The sequence below is a fragment of the Vespula vulgaris genome, chromosome 2 (genome assembly GCF_905475345.1).
Source record: "Vespula vulgaris chromosome 2, iyVesVulg1.1, whole genome shotgun sequence".
Lineage (NCBI taxonomy): Eukaryota > Metazoa > Arthropoda > Insecta > Hymenoptera > Vespidae > Vespula > Vespula vulgaris.
In genome coordinates, this window is record NC_066587.1 from 10,708,256 (window position 1) to 10,731,203 (window position 22,948).

General features: G+C 28.9%; 3 protein-coding genes across 3 annotated transcripts; 1 reads left to right on the forward strand and 2 right to left on the reverse strand.

The window, feature by feature from the left end:
* The first annotated feature begins 11,660 nt into the window (after positions 1-11,660).
* On the forward strand, positions 11,661-15,415 carry LOC127072476 (equilibrative nucleoside transporter 3). Its single transcript, XM_051012918.1, has 12 exons — positions 11,661-11,942; positions 12,133-12,292; positions 12,406-12,487; positions 12,620-12,798; positions 12,893-12,987; positions 13,051-13,101; positions 13,170-13,402; positions 13,722-13,959; positions 14,037-14,122; positions 14,195-14,394; positions 14,464-14,585; positions 14,658-15,415. The coding sequence occupies exons 2-11, from the start codon at positions 12,147-12,149 to the stop codon at positions 14,573-14,575; spliced, it is 1,422 nt and encodes a 473-aa protein (XP_050868875.1). The 5' UTR covers positions 11,661-11,942; positions 12,133-12,146; the 3' UTR covers positions 14,576-14,585; positions 14,658-15,415.
* Positions 15,101-17,002, reverse strand: LOC127072482 (protein-L-isoaspartate(D-aspartate) O-methyltransferase-like). Its single transcript, XM_051012923.1, has 5 exons — positions 16,695-17,002; positions 16,355-16,494; positions 15,960-16,185; positions 15,803-15,888; positions 15,101-15,717 (listed from the first exon to the last, which is right to left on the reverse strand). Exons 1-5 carry the CDS (start codon positions 16,798-16,800, stop codon positions 15,544-15,546), a joined length of 732 nt encoding a protein of 243 aa, XP_050868880.1. The 5' UTR covers positions 16,801-17,002; the 3' UTR covers positions 15,101-15,543.
* A 1,796-nt stretch (positions 17,003-18,798) lies between these two features.
* On the reverse strand, positions 18,799-22,491 carry LOC127073027 (ras-related protein Rab-14). Its single transcript, XM_051014015.1, has 7 exons — positions 22,074-22,491; positions 21,576-21,688; positions 21,355-21,481; positions 21,160-21,277; positions 20,909-21,027; positions 20,744-20,812; positions 18,799-20,622 (listed from the first exon to the last, which is right to left on the reverse strand). Exons 2-7 carry the CDS (start codon positions 21,679-21,681, stop codon positions 20,505-20,507), a joined length of 657 nt encoding a protein of 218 aa, XP_050869972.1. The 5' UTR covers positions 21,682-21,688; positions 22,074-22,491; the 3' UTR covers positions 18,799-20,504.
* Between the last annotated feature and the right edge of the window lie 457 nt (positions 22,492-22,948).

Sequence of the window (22,948 nt, forward strand, 5' to 3'; positions counted from 1 at the left end):
TGACAGCATTGTGCCTTGTGAATCGTTAATTGCATGGTTTTTGTTTTAAAATATGAAGTGATGGCTAATGGGAGAATGGATCGTTTAATGGTGGGGATTGTGTGGCCTATGGCGAAGAAGTTGTCCACCTCTGATTTAAATTATGTTATCCTTTTAATTTACGCGCCTTTTTCGCCATCTTAAAATGGCGGAGATCTTTTTTGGAACTCTTTCTCTCTAATACATTTGTCATACAATAATATTATACATATAATAATGCATTTAATTATTATTAGCGAAGTTTGATCATTATTGTTTTGTCAGTCAACTTGGCTTAAAATAATCGCAAGAAACGAATGTAATTTGAAAATTTTCTAACTCCCGATGATAAATTATCTTTGATAGATATTACTAACATCAACCAATTTGTATCCCAACCAACGTACATCTGGCTCGAACGATTATCATCAACTCGTGTCTGTAGCAAATCTTTCGAAGGAAAAGTTGATATTATGTTCGCAATTGGCAAAAGAAAATAACGGGTACGAGGGGATAAAAGAATTCAAATGATTAATTATAACCGATAGAAATGTAAATTTCTTGTGCTTTGTTTTAAATCAAGAAGATATTAATTATAAATATGGAATTTTACATTTACGTCAATAAGTTCTAAATTAGACATGCATACTGATACCGTTATCGTAACAAATTTAGATTATTGCACTATGCCGAGAATCAGTAAAAATGCAATAACCAATCGTTGGATAGTCTCTACTGACTAAACAAGTTGCGAGAACCGATTGATTTTAATTGAATTCGAAAAGAAAACGCGCTTGATTTTTTTTATTTTACATCAGTTGACATTAGAACGTTCATATCGTTCGTTATGATCAAAACAGAGTAAAAAAGCGAATTTCTTGATTTTCATTTATGAATGTATATATGTACAGCCGTAAGTATATGTATATTACTGAAATAGTCGTTTATTTTTATACGTTCATTAATCGTAGGTACTAAACTCTTTCTTTCTAATTTAAGATCAATAATTTTTGAGCAGTGAGGCATATTACTCCTCTCTGCAGGGGCGTTTATAAAACTTAAACATTATTACACAAAACAGAATTAAGACATTATCCGTACCTCTATATTTATTCTTATCAAATACATTTGCATACCTTAATTTTGTTCCAAAAAAGTATACCATCTTATAATAAAAAAATGTTTGTGTGAAAAGCAGCGTTTTAGATAAACATATACCGTCTCGCTATTCATGAAACGAGAATTTCTGATAAGTATTATACCACATTGGACATTTCTCTTCCCATTTTATTTCTCTCTCTCTCTCTCTCTCTCTCTCTCTCTCTCTCTCTCTCTCTCTCTCTCGCTCTCTTTCATTAATTCAAGTCGCAAATGGAATTCATATTGCATTTCAAAGTTTTGACCATTTCATGCTTTTCATATTTTCTACATCTACTTTGTTAACGTAAAAGAACATCTGAGAAAGTCGATATTAGTCGAAAGTATTTTAATCATTTTTTATTTTTGAAATACTCGGATTGAAAATTACAAAAAATGTAATAGATACGGATATAAATTTCCACGTGATTTTTGATAGAAACGATAAAACATGAAAGGAAGAATTAAACGAAATATTGAAAGCAATGAAACGACGTTGAATTGTCGTTAATTTTGAAAGAATCTTAAACGATAATGAAATTTCAAGGGATTATGTTATACAGACGCGTTTTATTCGTATCATTTTCACGTGTTACGTGAATATGGAAGAATGTTTAAGATAACTGACAGAAAGATTATTCACGTCGATGAAATGGTAATCATTTTCCAGCGATTAGCCATGTATCATCTCGAAGAGTATCTCGCAACTATTCAATTTGTAAAGATTCGCTGTTATTCTTTGATACCGATCAATGATGATTCATCGTGTTTGATTGATCATGTATTAACGATTTTAAAAGGAATTGAAATGCTTTTGAAGAAGAACTTATCGTATAACATTCTTTTTAGTTACTTAATATCATAAATATTTAGGTCGATCACCTTTTTCGATCATTCGAATCCTCCACATTTTCATAGCACATACATATATGTATCAAGCTACTACGAATTTCATCCTAGACGATAGCAGCCATCATGTTTATAACAACGATAGGAATAAGAATGAGTTGGATATATACATAAATTAACGACCGGAACCGACATGCACGTATAGGTATGTACATATATATATATATATATATATATATATATATATATATATATATATCTACTGCGTACATAGGATGATAGCAATTTTGGGATCGTATTTAACAAAATATATTTTTCGGATGATCGTCGAGCATGTGCAATAAAAAAGAAAAGAATGGTAATAAAATAATATTTTTAGGAACGTTTGACAAATTACATTTTAATCTCTCTATATATAGGTATACAGAGTATATATAAAAGCCGACGAAATCTAGAACATTATTCAATCTTATTTCACTTTGTTTTTTGTTTACTTTATTTTATATAAGTTCAAACTCGATATGTTTAATACATTTATACATATGTATATCCATGTACGTGCGTACGTGCGTACTCCTCGCATTTCTTTACGTCAGTGCAATAAGACACCGACAACGAGGTATAATACTTTTTATATTCGTCAAAAACAGAAGTTCAGTGACTGTAGAAATAGAAATTTGCGTGGTACGTGAAATTTTATTTTATCTCGTTCAATTCCGATTTTTTTTAATTTATCCTTATCATCCTTTCCAAGAAGGGAAATGATTTCTACATAAAAATAACAAGCCATGTCTTTAACAATCAAATCATAAACTTATGTTAGTTCGAAGTACTCCTTGTGCAGCTTGTCTCTCTGTCGTTTCGATTAATTTCGTATCTCTCTCTCTCTCTCCTCCCTCCCTCTCTCTCACTCTTTCTCTGTCTGTCATATGCATACATATCACGACGGTTTTTCTTCGTCGTATGACGCTAATACTTTCATAAACACAGATATAGATACGAGTTTTCAGTGGCACTCATAACTGCACTTTTGTTCGTGCTTCTAAAAGAAGATAAGAAAACAAAATTTTTGTTTAATTTATGTTTTTCGAGAACATGATTTCTTTCTTCCAAACATTTCTTTATTTTGTTTTCCTTTCATCCTAAGTTCTAAGCAAAGACGTAAAGACGGCAAAATTGTCGAAGCGATAACAATGAGAACATTGTGTCGAGTCAGCAAGTGCGTCAAAGAAAAAAAAACAAGAGAGAGAGAGAGACAGGAATACGTTGGAAGATGTCATGACAGTATCGAAACAGGAAGGAGACTTTTACGATGAATTGTCACAAACGGAATACAGGATATGACTAGTCATCCATGGTGAGATTCTATACGTGAGTGTATATTCAAAGGTAAGATTACTGGAAGCGAATTGCTCGATTCTGGTTTCGAACTGAAAGATTTTCTGATTCAATCAAACTAAATTTGATCCTTAATCTATATCTCATAATCAAATTTTGTTTCGTGTCTACACAAAAATTCTATACTGTAAAAGTTATAGAGTATTATTATACTTAATTATTATTGTACTAAGTTTATTATGTACTATATTAGCACGTTTTTAAGTATATTAAGTTATATTTAGATATTATAATATAACATAATATAAAATGTATATTTAAATATTATCCTACATTGTACAGTCTTATTATTCTACAATCCTACAATCCTGTAATAGTAATAATAAAAATAAGTTATCTTTACATTAATATAGTATAATTTATATCATATATATTATACTATAATCTAAAGAGTATTTATGAACATTTATTCTATATATAGTATAAGTATAGTATATATATATTAGTTTATAAATGAAAGGATATATAGAAAAAATATTTAAAAATCAATGATCTTTAGGAGTATTTTAGAAAGCATTCTGCTATATGCACCTGAAATGTAGGATTGGATTGAAATGGAAAAAATAGAACAAATATAAAAAAAATATCTAAGATGGATATTAGAATTAGATTATAATACATCTTCGTACATAATCTTATTATTAGAAGGAATGAAAATTGAAAAGATAAGAATAGAAGCAAGCAAAAGAAAAATCAGAATATGAAGGAAGAACCAGAAAAGAAGATAGGAAATAAATAATTATAAAATGTTGGAAACAAATACGTTTATATATATATTATTTTATATTATACTTTTATTATTATTATACTTAGTGTTATTATATAACTTATAATATAATATAAATATATAAATTATATACAGTATATATATATATATATATGTATATATATATATATATATATATATATATATATATATATATATATATATATATAATATAAATTAAATTCTATTGAAGACAACTTATATTTGAGAAATATATTAAAAATTTTAAGAAATAACAATTAAGTTTAAAATGAAATAAAACTTTAAAAATACGGATATCTAAGTATATGACTTTAAAGTTACATAGTGTTATAAAGGATTAAAATACGTAATACTTTAAAAGCCTTAATCACAGATTTATTTTTATATAAGAGCTATTAAACTTAATTGTAGTCATTGCACAATAAATTCCAATGAATCTAAAAATTTTTACCACATAAAAAGCAGTGTATATAATCAATAGAAGGAATGATATACGATTTCTTATGATCATGACGTTTGCGCTAAATGTTTATAAAATCTCTACTTTTACCACGAACTGCTCTACCGAACATTATTAACTCGTTGGATGACATTAGGCTCATCGGTGATTCACATTCAATTTTCTAGATTTTATATAATGTTACGAAAATATTTTTTGTGACACAAAAAATTACAACTATCTATATTTTTTAATAAAAGTAAAGTCTCACATAAAATAATAATGAATTTTCCCGTATCTTTAATCTACAAAAAGTTAAGAGAAATGTTATGTTGATATTGAATATATTGATTTGTCTTCAGAAAATCAGTTTAGCACTCAACGTATTAATAACAACTCAAAAAATCTACAATTAATATAAAAAAAATATATTAATGACACATCTAATATAAAAAGTATAACTTTTTTTACTTTAAAAAATATTTTCTTTCCTTTAATTCACAAAAAGTTATGAAAGTTATTAAATGATTTGTATTAAATTTGCTAACGCGTGCTAATAACAGTTAAAGACGATTAATATCGAGTAAGTCAATATCGAAAAGAGTTAATATCAAGCAAGGAAAATAGATTAACTTGATTCTTCGTTCGCTTTCTCCAATCTCTTCTTCCGACGATCAAGGAAAATCATTGATCGTATTGTTCTATTACGATCTCATCTATCGTTCGCTTCTTCCTCGATCGACAACAATGTTACGTTCATAAAATGCATTCCGAACGACGTTTCGATGTCGTGTCTTCTCAACGAACATTATGTTGACGTAGAAATTATTCGAAATCTTTAGAACTTTGGTGAATACTATAAGGCTTTTTTAAAACAAATTTTTCGGATTAACCGACAACATTTTGTTGCAAAAATCCACAATTAAATTTTAGTTTTTTATTATCCATTAACGAGGCTTTGCGTTATGATTTCGTATATTTTAGAACTTATCTTTCAAAGTATAAGTATGTGTGTTTGTGTGTATACATGTATGCGATATACACCTTACAAGTTTCTAAAGATGGCACGTTTCACTTTACATCAGATTTGATTCGTTTATCGGTCAGACAAGAGTAATTCTTCGACACTTTTTTCAATGCCATGCTCCGTTTTAATCTTCTCCCCTTTCCTCAACTCCCTTCCTTCCATTAATACCTTGGCACAGAAAGTCCAACTTGTATTCCGATCTAATGAAATTTCAATTAGCTTTAATGAGAGCAACGTTTAAATAGTGTTTCATCTTTATCTATCTCTCGAATGAGATCATACTAATGACTTTATAATGATCCTTTGGCATTTGGTGACACGGTTAAAGAGTTGATTCCTATTCTCGAGAACGTTTTTTTTTTTCTTTTTTTTTCTTATTAAGCGAATAAATAAATTCGCCCGGGGATGAGGAAATTTTTAAAAGAACGATCACCGAAGTTTGTTCAGTCATTTTAACACGTTCGAGTACGCCAAACGATGGAATATCACCAGTCGTTTTGTTCGTCTCTTCCACGTGTTGCGAACGTATGTTCTACCTTGCCACGTATCTTTTGGAGAATTTAGGTTTCCGAGGTTCGATCATCGTCGTCGCCGAAAGTTTTATCGTTTGAATACGAGGACAAATGATTATAATTACGTAATGAATATAATTGTACATGATTCTTAAGAAATGTACAACTATTTTTCTTACGTGTCATCTTATATATATACACACACACACATATATATATACATACATATATATATATATATGTATATGTATATATGTATGAATGTATGTATAACATACCTATGTGAGATATTTTGAGTAATTGAAATATTTCATAACACGTGCCATGAAACGTGTCATCGAGCCGGATCAATCGATCCCAAGTATTTACTACAAACGGATGTACATACCGAGCGCGATGGAACTGGTCGTTACGAATTATTGCAAAATCTCGAAGGAGGAAAGAAGAGCTGTAAGGTGTGTCGATGCATTTATCTATACTTATATGTATATGTGTATGTATATATATATATATATATATATATATATATATATATATGCAATAGGCGGATCAAGTAAACTTTACAATATGTAAGCTACAAAGATTTTTTTTTGTTACATAGAAAATAACATAGGAAGTAAATCATCTTCACGATTTATGTTTGTTTGTTCTTTTTTGTTCTATCAATCGATCGATGTTGATAACAGAAGGACATATTAGGATAACTATCTTTGACGATAAAATCCTATAAATTTCTCAAACATAAGAGAGTAACGTCTGCAAAAATATTTGTTCTGAAACGAATCCAAAGATACGTGGGCGTGGTAGTAGGTACGTGTAACATTCAATGCGTTCGCGTGGAATCGTTTCTTAAGTAAATAATATTGCTTTGCGACGATTACCATTTTGAATATTTGAATTATTCCGAACATTGCTTCGAAGAATGGTCAGGACTCGTCTATGAAATTAGCTATGTTACGTTCTCCTCTTTCAACGATATGTCGCAACGAACGTGAAAATTATTCCACGCTGAGAGAATTTGTATTCGTAACTCCGCTCGCGTGAACGAAGCTGTCTATTTGCTTCGTCAAATTTGTATATACGAAGGATATATTCAATAACTTATTCTAACTCGCCTCTCTTGAGGCTTACACCCAAATTGTTATTTTAAAATCGTCCGTATCCTTATCCTTCCTCTTGGACAAGGCTTTAGTTTTGAATGCAAAGAAAATCGATTCTCGTAACGATTTGATAGTCAAAATTGATTTGTGTGTGTGTGTGTGTGTGTATATGTTCTATGATAGATTTCAAAGAAGGAAGAGAAAGCAAAGGAAACAAATTTAGAAAAAAAGTCAAATGCGATCTATGTATAAGGACAAAAAAAAATAATTAATTTTTCGCGAAGAAAGAAAGAAAGAGAAAGAGAAAGAGAAAGAGACGAAAATAAGAACAAATGTAAGAAGAAAAAAATCAAATGAAGTTCGTGTATCAAAATTAGAGAAAATAATTTAGATAGTTTTCGCCAAAGAAGAAAAGAGACAGAGAGAGAAAGCAAAGAAACAGATTTAGAAATAGAAAATCAAATAGAGTTAACATACGAAAATTGGAAAAACACACTTTGTTTTTTACGAAAAAAAAAAGAGAGAGAAGGGTAAAATATCAAATTTAGAAACAGGAAATCAAATAGAGTTTAATTACGAAAGTTAAAAAAAACAATTTATTTTTTAGAGAAAAAGAAAAGGGAAAGAGAGAGAAAGCAAAAGATCAAATTTAGAAACAAAGAATCAACTAAAGTTTTCATACGAGAGTAAGAGAACACAAATTACTTTATGCGGAAAGAAAAAGAAAGAGTAAGAGGGAGGGAGGGAGAGACGTAGGAAAGAATAAATAAAGTAGAACGAAAGAAAGAGGCTCGATCGCCGAATTCGCACGGCCCCGACAAATCGCCATTTGGTTTTGTAAACTCGACTTTCGTGCGTCACTACGTGCGTATACGAGCAATTTAGATTTTTCGTTCACACGACGAGAAACGTCGCGGGAGTCGTGAAAGCGCTAACGAATCTCACACGAAACACACGTCGACTTGTTTTAGGGATAAGAGAGAGAGAGGGAGAGAGAGAGAGAGAGAGAGAGAGAGAGAGAGAGAGAGAGAGAGAGAGAGAGACGAAGAGAAAAAGAGAGATAGAGAGAGGAAACGAGACGAAATTATCTACAGAGTTTTTTAAACGTACCAACTCAGCCTCTTTCTTCATATTTACAAAGATAGTAAATAATTATTTCATTTTCTTAAAAGACGATGCTCTTCCAATTACGTACTCGTAATTTTTTGTTTAATAATAATGATGTTATATTTATATTCATGTATAAAAATAAAAAAAAATCGAAGGTAACGATGACGATTGTCGTTTGTAAGTACATACGTGTCTACGTATATTATTTGGAGTGTGACGTAAGATTGTAAACGGATTTATGTTTTACAGTCGCGTAAAACCTTTCGAAGGTATCGCATTTATTTAGCTGAGTCGTACGCATACATATATACATATATACACATACATGTAGCATTGACGTAACGCTTCTGAGATCAGGTTCAGGTAGCGATTAAATTCGAATATCGAAAAATCCGCGCAAAAATATGAAAAATGAAACGAAATGAAAGAAAAAAGTATTCTTTCAAAAAAATACTTAACTTCTCGGACACCCTGTTGTTGTAATAGTCTCGAGGAGTTATAAAATATACGATGCATCATTCGAACTCTATCTTCGTTCCCTCGGCTTTTTCTCTCGGACTCTTTTTTGCGAGAGTGTCACGAATGTTCTTTTGCACGTTCCTACGTTCCTCCGTCCGTTTCACGTCCTCCTTCGTCTTTCTCTCTCGCTCTCTCTCTCTCTCTCTCTCTCTCTCTCTCTCTCTCTCTCTCTCTCTCTCTCTCTCTCTCTCTCTCTCTCTCTCTCTCTCTCTCTTTGTTTCTTTCTCAGGAAAGATACTGGCGATGGGAATCGGTAACGTTCGAAACCATGTTCCAGTTTTTCTTACGAGTTACTTTTTAGGAAAAGATTTATTTTTATCTCTCTCTCTTTCTCTCTCTCTCTCTCTCTCTCTCTCTCTCTCTCTCTCTCTCTCTTCTGTCTATTTCTCGAATTAAAAAATAAAAATAAGTACAGCCGGAAAAGTGACGTCGATGTAAGGGAAAAAAATAAAATAAAATGGAAAAAAGATTATGGTACGATTTCGTATCGAGGCTCGATTAACCGCTTAAAACCGGCTTTTAACTTCACTTATCTGAATTCTCGAGCACATTCCACTCGACTATTACTCTACCGATCGACCGCTTTCCAATTTTCGTTCACCATCGTCATCGTTAAGTAGAAAAAGTCTTGAAAACGTTTCTTTTTCCAAAAAGAGAGAAAAAAAATAAAAAAATAAAAAATAATAAATAAACATAGTACTCAGACGAAATAAGCAGGAATATTCAAACGAAAAAGAAGAAAGATAGAAAAACGGAGAAAATATTTTTTCTATTCGCTCATGACGGGAAGGACTTTCTCTGTTTTCCTTTTGGTTTTGTTTATATTCAAAGATCAAGAAAAGAAAAGAAAATAAGTTAAAATTTGGAATAACGAAGTATCGGTGTTCGAATCGTTACTCGATTCGCGATCGATAACTTGATCGAAAGTTCATGAAAAAAGAAGATAGAGAGAGAGAGAGCGACCGGTACCCAACGCTAAGAATCGCGCGGCATGGCCCCGGTATGCGCGGATACGCGAACGCGGAGGTCACCATTGACGCAAATTCATCCGACTATCACGTGACTAAGTGGTGAAACACAATACAACATCAGCGGACAGACAACCACCACACACAGTTACCGATCACCATCACCATCACCACCACCACTAACACGCCACCTTTCATTAAATTCATGCCTCTCTGTACGCATTCACGACGAAGGAAAGAGAGATTCTCGGCTTTTGCTTCTTGTGCTTCTCGCTACCTTGTTTCGATCTTACTTTATTATTCGAACTCGTATACATAGGATAAAGAGAAAGAAAGAAAGAGAGATAGATAGAGAAAGATAAATAAATGGCCACCCACACAGCCAATGGTGATAGCCAATTAATGCCGGTCATTCGACCAATCAGAATACCAATGCGTTTCGATAAGAAATTCACATATTGTTCGATTGATAGATCTTTATTTTTTATAACGTTGCGATGAAACATTATGATAATCATTGTAATAAGAATGACAGACTCAGGTGGGAGAAGAAAAGTATGGAGGATGACGAGATGCGAGGAAAAGAAAAAAACGAAGATCGAGAGGAGATAGAAACACAGAAAGAGACAAATGAAAATCTGGGATCATCGGATTCGATTTGAAAATAATGGAAAATCGGAGAACGATTGATATACTTACACATGCATGTGTATTTCTAGACGATCAACGATGACTCAAAACAATTTGCTTTGTTACTGGTTTCATCTTCGAATCATATGTATATGATAATGTACTAAAAGACTAATGTGTTTCTTTTCTTTCTTTTTTTTTTTTTATCATTCTGGTTTTATAGTTATATTTTATAGCTTGTTTTATAGCATAATTCCTTTTTTGTTCTGTTTTGTTTTTCATGCATTAAAAAAAGTCATTTGTTTTTAGGAAGTCGATCAATATTCTTATCGAATTAAACAAATTAATAATTAAATAATAAACATTTGAAGAATTGTCAAAACTGATACATTATCTAACAGTAAAATTGTGAATTGACATGTACGTAATATAATATTATTACGTAACGTAGGTAAAGACGATCATTTGACGAATGACAACTCTAACGAATTTAACGTACACCTTATTTATGTATAATCGTATCATTAGAAAATAGATAAATTTGAAAGATATACACGTATCAACTAATTTATGTATCAACACATAGATTCTACATTGTATAATTACTTAACTTGTATAATTATAGAGAAATAAAGAGAAAAGCCAATCTAAATGTATGAAATAAAAAATTTATAACTAATTGTAAATATAATAATAAATATAATCCAAAGAATTATGTATTTGACGAAGACTTTTAATTGAATGTAATTTCTAATTTTTAATATTGAAAGAATCGTTATAGAAATAAATGTATATAAAATATAAGTATGAATAAAATATAAAAAAACATTATGACAATAAAAACATTAGCATATAAATATAAATTATCATTAGTAATAATTAATATAATAATTCTAGTATAATATTTGTATATTTAATTGATCATAATTTCAATATTTATGAAGAAAATTAGTTGTGCAGTGAAAAACTTTACGAATAAAATTTAAAAAAGAATTTAAATCTGACGGAACACGTACGAATGTTATAAACTTGCACGAATTTACACGAATCTGTATTATCTTTATGAACGTACAAATTTAAATTTATACCGAAAGATGTCACTGCAATTCAAATATCATGTAATAGTTTATATGAATATCGTGAATTATCTTAGGAGGTTAGTAAATCAAAACGATACATCGATAAAACAGTTCTCTACGTATATTATGGTAAGGTGGGACTTTGAAGTATGGCTCAGTGATTCAGACGAACGCGCTTCGCTTTGTTATAATAACAGATAATGGAGTAGTAATTAGAATTAACGGATCGTACAGATGTCATAAATATTATAAAATCATATTACCATGATATAAAGAAGCATGAATACTTGGCAATATCGACAATTGCTTGAACGACGTGGTTTAGTGAACATGACTGCTATAATACAAAAAAATACATTCACTGGTTACTACTGAAGGACAACATTCACTATATTCATAGTTTTCATTGTAATATGAACATTTTTTTATTATTATGACTCACTTATATATATCAAATATCTTTATATACAGTTTATTTCTATAATAATCTGTAATGATTCATTAAGTTTTCTCTTTATGTTTGTAGCACAATACATTTTTTATATGTTTCATTATGAATCAAAATAAAACGATATATCAATAAAGAGCATTGTTTCAGATGTACTAGACATCATGTCGTACTCCATTAATAGAAGACCCTTATTAGGGGGTGTATCTGACAGTGAATTTGAAGATGATTTAGAAACAGAACTTGATGATCCAAATGTATCTATACCTGACGAAAAACCATTTTTAAAACAAGAAGAGCCACTTGACAGGTATGAATAAATTTTAAATTTATAGATATTACTATTACGTATCACTAATATAACATCGTTACTAATTTATATTTAGTAAAACCTAGACATATATAATTTTCTTTTATTTACAGATATAACTTTGCTTATATAGTTTTTTACCTACTTGGAATAAATATATTAATTCCATGGAGTTTTTTCATCACTGCAGATGATGTAAGTTTAATATATATCATGATTATATATATTATTATTATTATTATTTGATTGATGTGATTCATGTGTATCAAAAAAAAATATATATATATATATATATAAATTCAACTTTATCATATTATCTAATTTTAGTATTGGATGTACAAATTTCGACAAATTCATGAGAATGATACTAGAACTTTTAATTATAATTATACAGAAAATTTAGAAACAAAGACAGATCTTCAAGCTAGTTTTACTTCTTATCTGAATGTAGCAAGTGCTTTACCAAATACGTTATTTCTAATACTAAATACATTTATCAGCAAAACGTAAGTACAACTTTTAAATATAGATGCAATAAAGTTATTACTTATAACTTTACTTATTGCATTATTATATCATGAAAATTATTGAAATTTTTAGAATACCTTTAAGAACAAGAATGGTAGGATCTCAATGTATTATTCTTCTATTATTTATCATGACAACTGTATTTGTGAAAATAAACACAGATAAATGTAAGTAAAAACCATGCAAGTAAATGAAAATAAATATTCAACTAAATTATTTTATATTTTCAGGGCAAGCTACATTTTTAGTAATTACTTTGACTACTGTAGCATTTGTTAATGGTACGTAAATATTAAAATTTATTAATATTTAAAATCTATAAAAACTGATATTTTTATTTATCTTTTAGCTGCAAGTGCAATTTTTGGAGGTAGTTTAATGGGTATAGTTGGACGTTTTTCTCCAAAATATATAACTGCTATGTCTGGGGGCCAAGCTTTAGGAGGCATCTTTACAGCTTTAGCAGAAGTGATCTCTCTTTGGATTGGTGCTAGTCCTGTACTTTCAGGCTTAATGTATTTTATTATTGGAGATACTATATTGCTTCTATCTTTAATTGCTTATATAATTTTAGAAAAAGCAGTAAGTCTTTCGGTGGATATAAATTATATTTCTTTCTTATTAATTCTTTACTTTTTTTAATAATAATTTTGTTAAAAAGAATATTTGATATTATTTTCTTTTATCACAGATGGCTATTTACAATTTTATTATGACTCTTTTAATATATGCTAAGCTACTTATGATAATGATCAAATCATTAACATAAATATATACAAGGATTTATTACACAAATCCTTGTACATATTCACATTGTACCATCTGTATTATTTTAATTGTGCCGTGAATATATTCAAAATATACTTATAAATTATTTAAATATGTTCTTTTTTATTTCCAGGCATTTTTTAAACATCACATGCTGGATAAGTTTCCTGAACGTATAGATTCAGATTTTTCTGTTAATGCAGAAGTAATGTTTTCACAAGTACATACAATTTCTTATTTAAACATTATTAAAAAAATTTGGCATTATGGTATTAGCGTATTTCTTGTATTCTTTATATCCGTCACAGTTTATCCAGCTATAACTGTGTTAGTAGAAAGTGAAAATAAAGGAAAGGGATACGCTTGGAATGGTTCGTTGATTTTTATTTTTATTTATGAATATACTCATAATTTTAAAGAAATTTGAAAATTGTTCTATTTGTTTTAGATATATACTTTGTACCTGTGGTAACATATCTAATTTTTAGCACAGGTGATTATGTTGGTAGAGTTTTATCAGGCATTTTTCAAATGGTAAATAAAAATTACTGTTATGACCTTATTACAAAATTTTTCTTTATACAGTAACATACATTCTTATTACAGCCTAAAAGTAAACCATACCATGTCATGCTTTTAAGTATAACAAGAGTTATTTTTATACCAGCTTTAATGTTTTGTAATGCACAACCAAGACATAATTTACCTGTTTATATCCACAATGATATTTACTACATTTTAATAACTATTTTATTTGCTGTAACTAATGGATATTTGTGTAATTTATCATTTATATTAGCTCCAACGTAAGTATTTTATTTTACGTTTTATGTTTGACGATACCGATTATTCTTATATGTTATCTTTTTGTACAGAATGGTAAACACACAAGAAAAAGAAATTGCATCTGCGATGATGGGGGCTTTCCTTGGTATAGGATTAACAACCGGTGCAGCTCTTAGCCTTTACATGGTTAAAGCTTTGTAATATAACTAAGGTATATTATTAATTTTATTGTCTTTTATCATTACTCGAACATAAATATATCGTGAATTTTAAATCCTTTTAGAGAGAATTTAGTACATTTGAAGATAATCATTTCATATAAATATTATCAAATATCATTGTAAGTACATTTTATAATTTCCTATACGATACATTGCTCTATTTTAAAACATGGTTTTCAGGGTATTATGACAAAATATATTACTATTATCACAATTTCAATGTAGTTAGTGATTAAATAGTAACTATTATTTATTGATAAAAGAAAAATATGAGAAGCAAATGCAGAGATATTTGTACAATAATAGAAATATAAGTATCAATGGTGGTTTCCATAATATTTAAAAATAGTAATATTTTAATGTAGTAAAAAAACAATTGTAGAGTATTGTCGTTTCTTATAGATATTTAAAAAAGTGTTAAGTGCATCACATTTTTATGATTCTTTGACAAAATTTATATGAATGTTTTCATATGGTAATTTTATAATATTGTCACAAGTAAAACTTTTATAAATATACATAAAAACTTGTATATGTCTCTCAGTAGTGGTATAAAAATTTCAGTATAAAATATCGAAATTATAGTCACATAAATCAGCTTTTATTAATACATTCTTGTTCGAATGTCTCGTGTACAGAGTCTATATTATAACTAAGTGATATAAAGTAAAGAAGAAAATAGTTACAGAATATATCGTTATTTGCACATTTTATTATTTACTCTCTATATCGTAATTCAAAAAATGTGTATATAGTTTGCTATGTATTAGATTAATTTAAAATATTTATAGAATAAATATGATGATATTATTTTTCGTTCCATTCGTACTCAGTTCTTTTGCCAACGAATTTTAATCACCTTATGCACAGCAGATGTAATTACAAAATAATATGAATACTCATAACTATAAATAACAAAATGCTCACTTATTGGAGCTTACACAACCCTCATGATCTCAGTTGATGTTGCTTGTCAGTAAGTGGTACAAATACTACGCCCATTAATGACTTTTGTTCAATTTCTCCGTTCATTTTTTTGTCAATTTGAACTAAAGTCTGATTGGAAGAATCTGGACCTACAGGAATTATCAATCTTCCTCCAAAAGCTAATTGATCAATTAGCTATAAAACAAATTAAATTTTTTAATATATTGCAATATGTTACGAAATTAAAAAAGAATATCATGAATCAAATCTAAGCTCTTACAGGTTGAGGTACTTCCTTTGCTGCTGCTCCAACATGAATAACATCATAAGGTGCTTTTGGTGGATATCCTAATCTTCCATCTCCAACTATAAATGGCAACCCTTTAATGATGTACAAATGAATAAGATAAATTATCAACGAAAGAATCTCAATTTACCAACTAATTCAATACGTCCATAAGTAAGAAACTTTGGATAACAGCTTTCTATGTTTGCTTTAGCTATTTCTTGAAGTTCTGGAATATGTTCAATTCCTATAGCTGTTCCATAAGGTCCCAGCATATATGCCATACAGGTCGTCAAATAACCAGATCCTGATCCAACATCTAATGCTCTTCCACCAACTCGTAATTTGTCTTGAAGTAATTCCAAGACATGTGCGTGCTAAACAATTCTCATTTGTATTCCAACTTTTCATTTCCTTTCATCTTCAGTTCTTAACTATTTTATATAAATACTTGTATCATTTTTCAAAAAAAATCAAAATAAAATATTCAAAACTTAATGTAATCAATAATACAATATATGATACAAAAATAATAAAAACAAATACCATATGTGGAGCACTTATTGTTGCTCCAAATCCAAGTTTTTGTGGAGCATCAATATAAGCAACAGGTAAATCTATAAAATATTTTCTATCAACAGCATACATAGCATCATAAACATGTTGTGACTTAATAACACCTGATCCTGCAAATATTTTATATTTTATTTGAGTACAATATTATACCTCAATCGTAAGTAATGAAATTAAATTAAAGGGAAATTAGAAAGGATATGTTATGTCAAAATATTGTGTTCATAACAACTTGACATGTCAACTCGTTGATCAATTCATAGGTATCTCAAAACCTTATGAAATCTTTCATATCCAATATAATATTACTTACGTCTTAAATGAAACATCAAATATAGGTTGTTTTTCGTTTTAAATCGTCCAAAGGTAGACATTTCATACGTATATACCGCAGCCAAAAACAAGGCTAGCGGTACCATAAAATATCTTATTTTCAATAGAAAATGAATTTTGAATAATTATGTACTTATCGGATAAACAGAAAAATTCAATCTTCTTATGATCTCATTGATCTAGAATTGTCGACAATTGTCATTACCTAAAAGTTCACAAAATATATAAAGTCAAAAACATTTTGAACAGTTTGTGGCGACCCTACACCTTACTCACTACCGTGAAATTGGTACTTCTGAGAGATAAGATGCCAGCCAATCAAAAATGAAATACTCGTTGTTCTCACATCGTTCTACAAATCATTGTTAGCATCGTTCTCGAGCTCTATCAATATTAAATTATATCAATTGTTGTTAATAACTTTAATAACATTTTCTTAATTAAAATTACCTATCCTAAAATCTTTACAAAATAATTTTTAAACGGCCCACATAAATTTTAGAAGTATTTCGTCGAATATTGTTAAAAACATCAAATAAATAAAATATTCGAGAACATACAAAACATTTAATCGCGCTCGATTTAAATTCATTGAATTTTGATATTTGAAAAATGAATTCAATCTAATACCAACTTGAGTCAAACGATTACTAACAACATAATAAATATAATAAATTATTTTTCTAAATTAATGAAAAGAAAAAAAATTATCTATTTAATGAAAATAATGTTTTGGGCGTTATATAATAGAAAAATAAAAAATCATAAAAGATCAATTATATCGTCCGTAGATGCGCAAATTAGTTATTAATTTAATTACTCGTCCTGCTTATTAATAAGTGCGCATAACAAACGTGTCCAAAGAAATTAACAACGAATTGATATTTAAAATCATTATTATTAAAATATTTAGATCGATTAAATAGACGTAATGCAGAAAACGAATTCTGAATAAATATAGATACGGTTAACATATTCAAAAAAAAGCGCCTTTAATATATAGAACATTTTATTGACGATATCAATAATCCTTAACAGAGGGATAAATTTTTTAATAATTTAATTAATTTTAAAAAATCAACGAAGCATTTTTTACATTCCTATATAGTTTCACTTAACAATTCTTTTTTCGTATACACTTTGCACATTCTTTAAGACCTTTCTTGTAACTTTTATAGGTGGAATGTATCTAGGAAAATGTCCCCAGTATTTTGCTTGCAGACGTAATGGTATATCATATATGGATTTATTTCTGCGTACTCGATAATTAAGAATAACATTTTCTGAAAGTTGTTTTGCAATATCCTCATCAATTAACACTTCTTGCGAAAAACATAAACAATACTGTTGTATTCGTTATCACTTTCCCCATCCACGTTGATAACTGGACGCTATCTTTTTGAATTGGGTTGAACGTTATCACTATTTTTGTTGTTGTTTTACATTTTTTTAATCTACATAAGAAACAATATTTTTAACTATTTAGTAATCAATTTATTTTTTGTTTCTTTGTACTGACTTTGTTATAAGTATACAAAGAATAGAAATTTTTTTTGTTAGTACACTTATTCGTCTATTTAATTTTTAAGACACTATTTATTTGATATATGTGTGTGTGCGTGTGTGCATGTATGTATATATATATATTTAATATACCAACTCGCACATTATTCTAACTGTTCTGTGATCTTTACTATACTCAACTGTTCGTTGCTTTCGGGATACGCCCGAAATTTTATCGATAATATATGATTATCAAACGGCACGATGTATAACCGTTTACGTATTTGCGATAGTCGACAATCGACATATGTCTACGTATAGCATGTTATTTCAGTGCAAGTGGTTTAAGGACGATATTTTATAGCGTTAAATTTAACAAATCGATATGTTAAGATACATTAAGAAATAATTTCTCTTTAAAATTTGGAAGGTATTATGAAAAATAAACATGCATCATTCTACAATATTATTGTTTAGGAATTTGGTCATATTTTCATAATTTGAAAATAATAGAAAAAGGAAGCAAAAGGTTTTATTTTGCCTTAATTTCGTTATTAATAGGAATTCCATATTTGTTCAGATTTATATAGATCTAAGAGGCTTTGGTCAGTTTATTTTGATTGATCTATTGTATAATAATGTTACAAATGCAGGAAATTATAATATATCAGAATTATATAAATAATTACTTAAAAATAACTTTACTATTTTTTTTCTTTTTTTTTTTTTGCTATTTTTGTTTTTGTTTTTAAACATTTTCCTCTTATATGAATATCACTCTTGGACTAAAAAGAAGATTTGGTTTAAACATCTAACAATGGATCTAAGCATGCTTATATACAGAATACAAAACTTAAAAAAGAATGTAGACTTCCTTAATTTTTGAGATAGATATTCAGTTATTTAATATGAAACTTATATTTCAGCAAAATAATATTAATTAATCAATTATACGAGCCAAGAAGATGAAGAAACAGGAACCATTCTTTATCAAATATTGTATTCCTTACTCAGCTTACTAACTATCAGGACTGTGCAATGTGAACCAAGTATATAACAAATGACGATATTGTTATAATTATTGGAAAGCAGCAGAAGCATCATTTATCTACATATAGAGTAGTATACAAAGACACTTCTCATTATGAAAAAGATTCATGTTGAAGAGAGCATAAAATTTAACAAGTTAAGAGAGTTTCTTGATATTCATGCATTTACTTAGAATTTGGAATGTAATTATCTTTGCAAAACGCAGAATGCTTATAATTCTCACCAGAGAAGGTCATTTTATTTGTGCAGAAAAAAATCTAGCATATAAAAATACGATGATGCTGATACACTCGTAATAAATCATACGTTGCATAAGATTACTATGCAAGAGAAATGAATAGACCTAAATCATTATAAATTCTACACATGTCACTACAGGAAGTATCAAGTTCTACAAATATCATATTGCACATAACTGCTTTATCAGCCTGTATAATATAACGTTAGAAATATGCAAGCAGCACCATTCGATATAGCTTCTTGTCTGGCACGGGAACACCTTCGTGAATAATGATTATTAGAAAAAATGAGAAGGTTAATTATAAACTTCTTTTCTTTCCTTAGAAGCGAAACAAAGGCGCTGCGAAAGTTTATTCTTGATATGTCTCTACTGTAAAACCATATTGGCCTATTAATATTCTTATAGAATTTAAAATTTAGCATCAACTTCCATGTAGTATGTACATATGAGAAATATGTATAGGCCTATCATGTAATCTTTAAAGAATGTAATATAACTTATACTATACACACCAACAAGCTACTTTCAAATATCCATAGAACTTTCGCTGCGCTTTAAATAATAAAGGACTTCATGGCTTCAATAACTTGTTATACCATACGATTCTATACCTATCCAATTACACAACAGAATATATAATATACAAAATATATATAAGTTGCCATAACCATGTAAAAACCACATTGTTAATACACCGTTTGGAATGCCAGCCATAAAACTGATATCAGTGAAATAACTTTTATAACATATATATCTATACTGCGTCAAAAGTCCAGACAATATTACTTGAAATTATTATTATCTGAAAAAGAATATCCTGAACATTTTTTTTCTTTTTTTTTTTTTTTTTCTTGTTATTAAGTAGAGATTTCACTTATAAAGATCAAGGGAGGATATTAGATAAGAGATGATCTGCTTGCTACACTTAGTATAAATCATATATGCATTAATAATATTGATGAATTAATCCACTTATATATACAAACAAATAATAACCTAACAAGAGCAGGAATCTTTTCCTCCTTGTTGTTCATTTGACACTCCTTGAAGACTAGTGCGACCAGGTTGACTAGGATTGTGTTGAACACCCGATTCAGCAGCATTAAGATCCAATCTAGAAAAACACAATGTTCTATTTGAAGTTGATGCCAATATAATATATACCTTCAATCTATTTCTATTAATTTGTTATTTTCTTTTAACTAAGTATCTTGCTTCATAGAAAAACATCTTACCGTCCATCTTGTATACTTTGAAATATTTTCTTTGCTGTCTCCAAGAAAGCTTCTTCAACATTATGTCCACTGTTTTAAAATGATAAAGAAATATAAGTTGAAAAATAAAACAATGTAACACATCAAGATCTTCAGAAGTATAATATATATATTAAGTAAGCTTACGTTTTTGCACTAGCTTCAACAAACATAAGACCATTCTCATCAGCAAATTGTTTGGCTTCTTCATAAGTTACATCACGTTGATCTTCCAAATCACTCTTGTTTCCAATCAGAAATATGACCTTAAATAAAATCTGATGTCTTATTTGTTCTTCTTTCTTAACATGGTAAAAATGAAAGAATCTCTAACAAATGGACGCCAATACACTTTACAGATATAAATACCATTATGTACAATATCATATTTTGCATACAGTGCTTGGATTGGTCAAATTCCTTGTGTCTGTAAGCCAGCTGCTGAGATGATTATATGTAGAACGACGTGTAATGTCATAAACCATTAATGCGCCTGCAGCACCACGATAATATGATCTACATAAACAAACAATGTATTTAGTTTTGTTTATAAAAACTGGAACAAAATAACAACTGTAATGATTTTTAAATACCTAGTAACTGCCCTAAAACGTTCCTGTCCCGCAGTATCCCAAATTTGTAATTTTATTTTTTGACCTGCTACTTCAATAATTCTAGTACCAAATTCTACACCAATAGTATGTGGACAATCTGCCATAACTAAAAGAATAACATAACATTGAAAATTTTGAATCAATAACTAAATAAAAATGTTATTTACAAGGTTTTGTTGGTATCACTTAGCATCACTTACATTTCTTTTCTGTAAATTGATGAAGTAAGCATGATTTCCCTACTCCCATATCGCCTATGATAATATACTTAAAAATATATGAATAATTATATGGTCCAGTCGACATTTTGTACCTATAAAAGATATAACATTGATCACTCCTTTGTGTGAACCTATGATTTAATAAATCTTTAAACTAATTATAACTTCTTATGTTATAGTGCAACCAATAAGAAATATTATTACTTAGTATTTGAACATTGTCAAAATCTAATTTTTACTTTCAAGATGCAACATGTATATATCTGTATAGAATTAATTATAAAGAAATAATATTATTATATTCAATTGTTAATAAAAATTTTCTATTGTAAGATCAATTCTTTGATTAAAGGATTATTATAGGAATGAATACTTTTTCGAACAAACCTTAGGCACTGCAGACTTGAATTACACTACTGATACTAACTATCTGATATAAAAAAAAAAGATGATGTCAAAATTATTAAACGTACTCACCTCTTGTAACACCTTCACGCTAAATCTTTATACTGCTTAACAATGCTTGAAATTATTCTGAACGTTAGTTTTACTGAATAAGCGACTTTCTATACCACTAAATTCAGATATATTGTCCGCGTTGAAGTAAATAGTCAAGAATCCTTTTTAACACGAGCAATATGGCAGTTCACTGTCTGTATTAATGATGGCGGAGAATAAACGTCAAACAATCTGTCATTAAAATCAAGATGATTCACTCGTGAATCTAAAGACGTTATTAAGCGTACGTAATTTATTCGATTTATTTTATTGAAATTTATAATCTTTATTAGCTAATTAGTAGAGACGTCAAGACATCTTTTGTAAATTCTACATTTCTTGTGACAGCTTCGTTCTAATTTTTTACGAACGATGACTGTGCGATACACAGTTTACTTTTAGCTATCCACTCATTGGTTAGCATTCTAAATATGAAAAGATGTCTTGAGTGAAACGACCAATAGTGTTATTTCTACGTTTCATATCTTTCACGATAGAATTATGGATCGCCAGCGCGAATTTACAAGTAGAGGTTACAAAAAGAAATAGTAAAGATTATAGGAACGTACTTGATCAAACGAATAATTTATCAACATTTGAAAATGCAACGAAATTGACAGCTACGTGGCAAATCTAGTTTCCAAATTGACCGTTTTCAAACTATAGCGCTACTAACGTTGAATATATTTTATACATTCGAAAATGTTCACTAAATGAACGAACTTTTATTGTGTTCTCTAAAGCATCTTTAACGTTACAAGGATTTTTGATTATTTAATTTTTATATAATTTATTTTTATCTAAAATAAAGCTGCATTATAAATAGAGTTAATTTAAGTATAATCATTTATTTT

Excerpts from the sequence above, each read along its gene's own strand:
- LOC127072476 (XM_051012918.1), top strand. The coding sequence starts at position 12,147 with ATGTCGTACTCCATTAATAGAAGACCCTTATTAGGGGGTGTATCTGAC. Across the intron at positions 13,403-13,721 it reads ATATAATTTTAGAAAAAGCA|GCATTTTTTAAACATCACAT; the intron begins GTAAGTCTTTCG and ends TTTTATTTCCAG. Across the intron at positions 14,123-14,194 it reads TATCAGGCATTTTTCAAATG|CCTAAAAGTAAACCATACCA; the intron begins GTAAATAAAAAT and ends TTCTTATTACAG.
- LOC127072482 (XM_051012923.1), bottom strand. The coding sequence starts at position 16,800 with ATGGTACCGCTAGCCTTGTTTTTGGCTGCGGTATATACGTATGAAATG. Across the intron at positions 16,495-16,694 it reads TTTGATGTTTCATTTAAGAC|GATCAGGTGTTATTAAGTCA; the intron begins GTAAGTAATATT and ends AAATATTTGCAG. Across the intron at positions 16,186-16,354 it reads CAATAAGTGCTCCACATATG|CACGCACATGTCTTGGAATT; the intron begins GTATTTGTTTTT and ends AGAATTGTTTAG.
- LOC127073027 (XM_051014015.1), bottom strand. The coding sequence starts at position 21,681 with ATGTCGACTGGACCATATAATTATTCATATATTTTTAAGTATATTATC. Across the intron at positions 21,482-21,575 it reads TCAATTTACAGAAAAGAAAT|TTATGGCAGATTGTCCACAT; the intron begins GTAAGTGATGCT and ends TTATTCTTTTAG. Across the intron at positions 21,028-21,159 it reads ATTTGACCAATCCAAGCACT|GTCATATTTCTGATTGGAAA; the intron begins GTATGCAAAATA and ends ATTTTATTTAAG.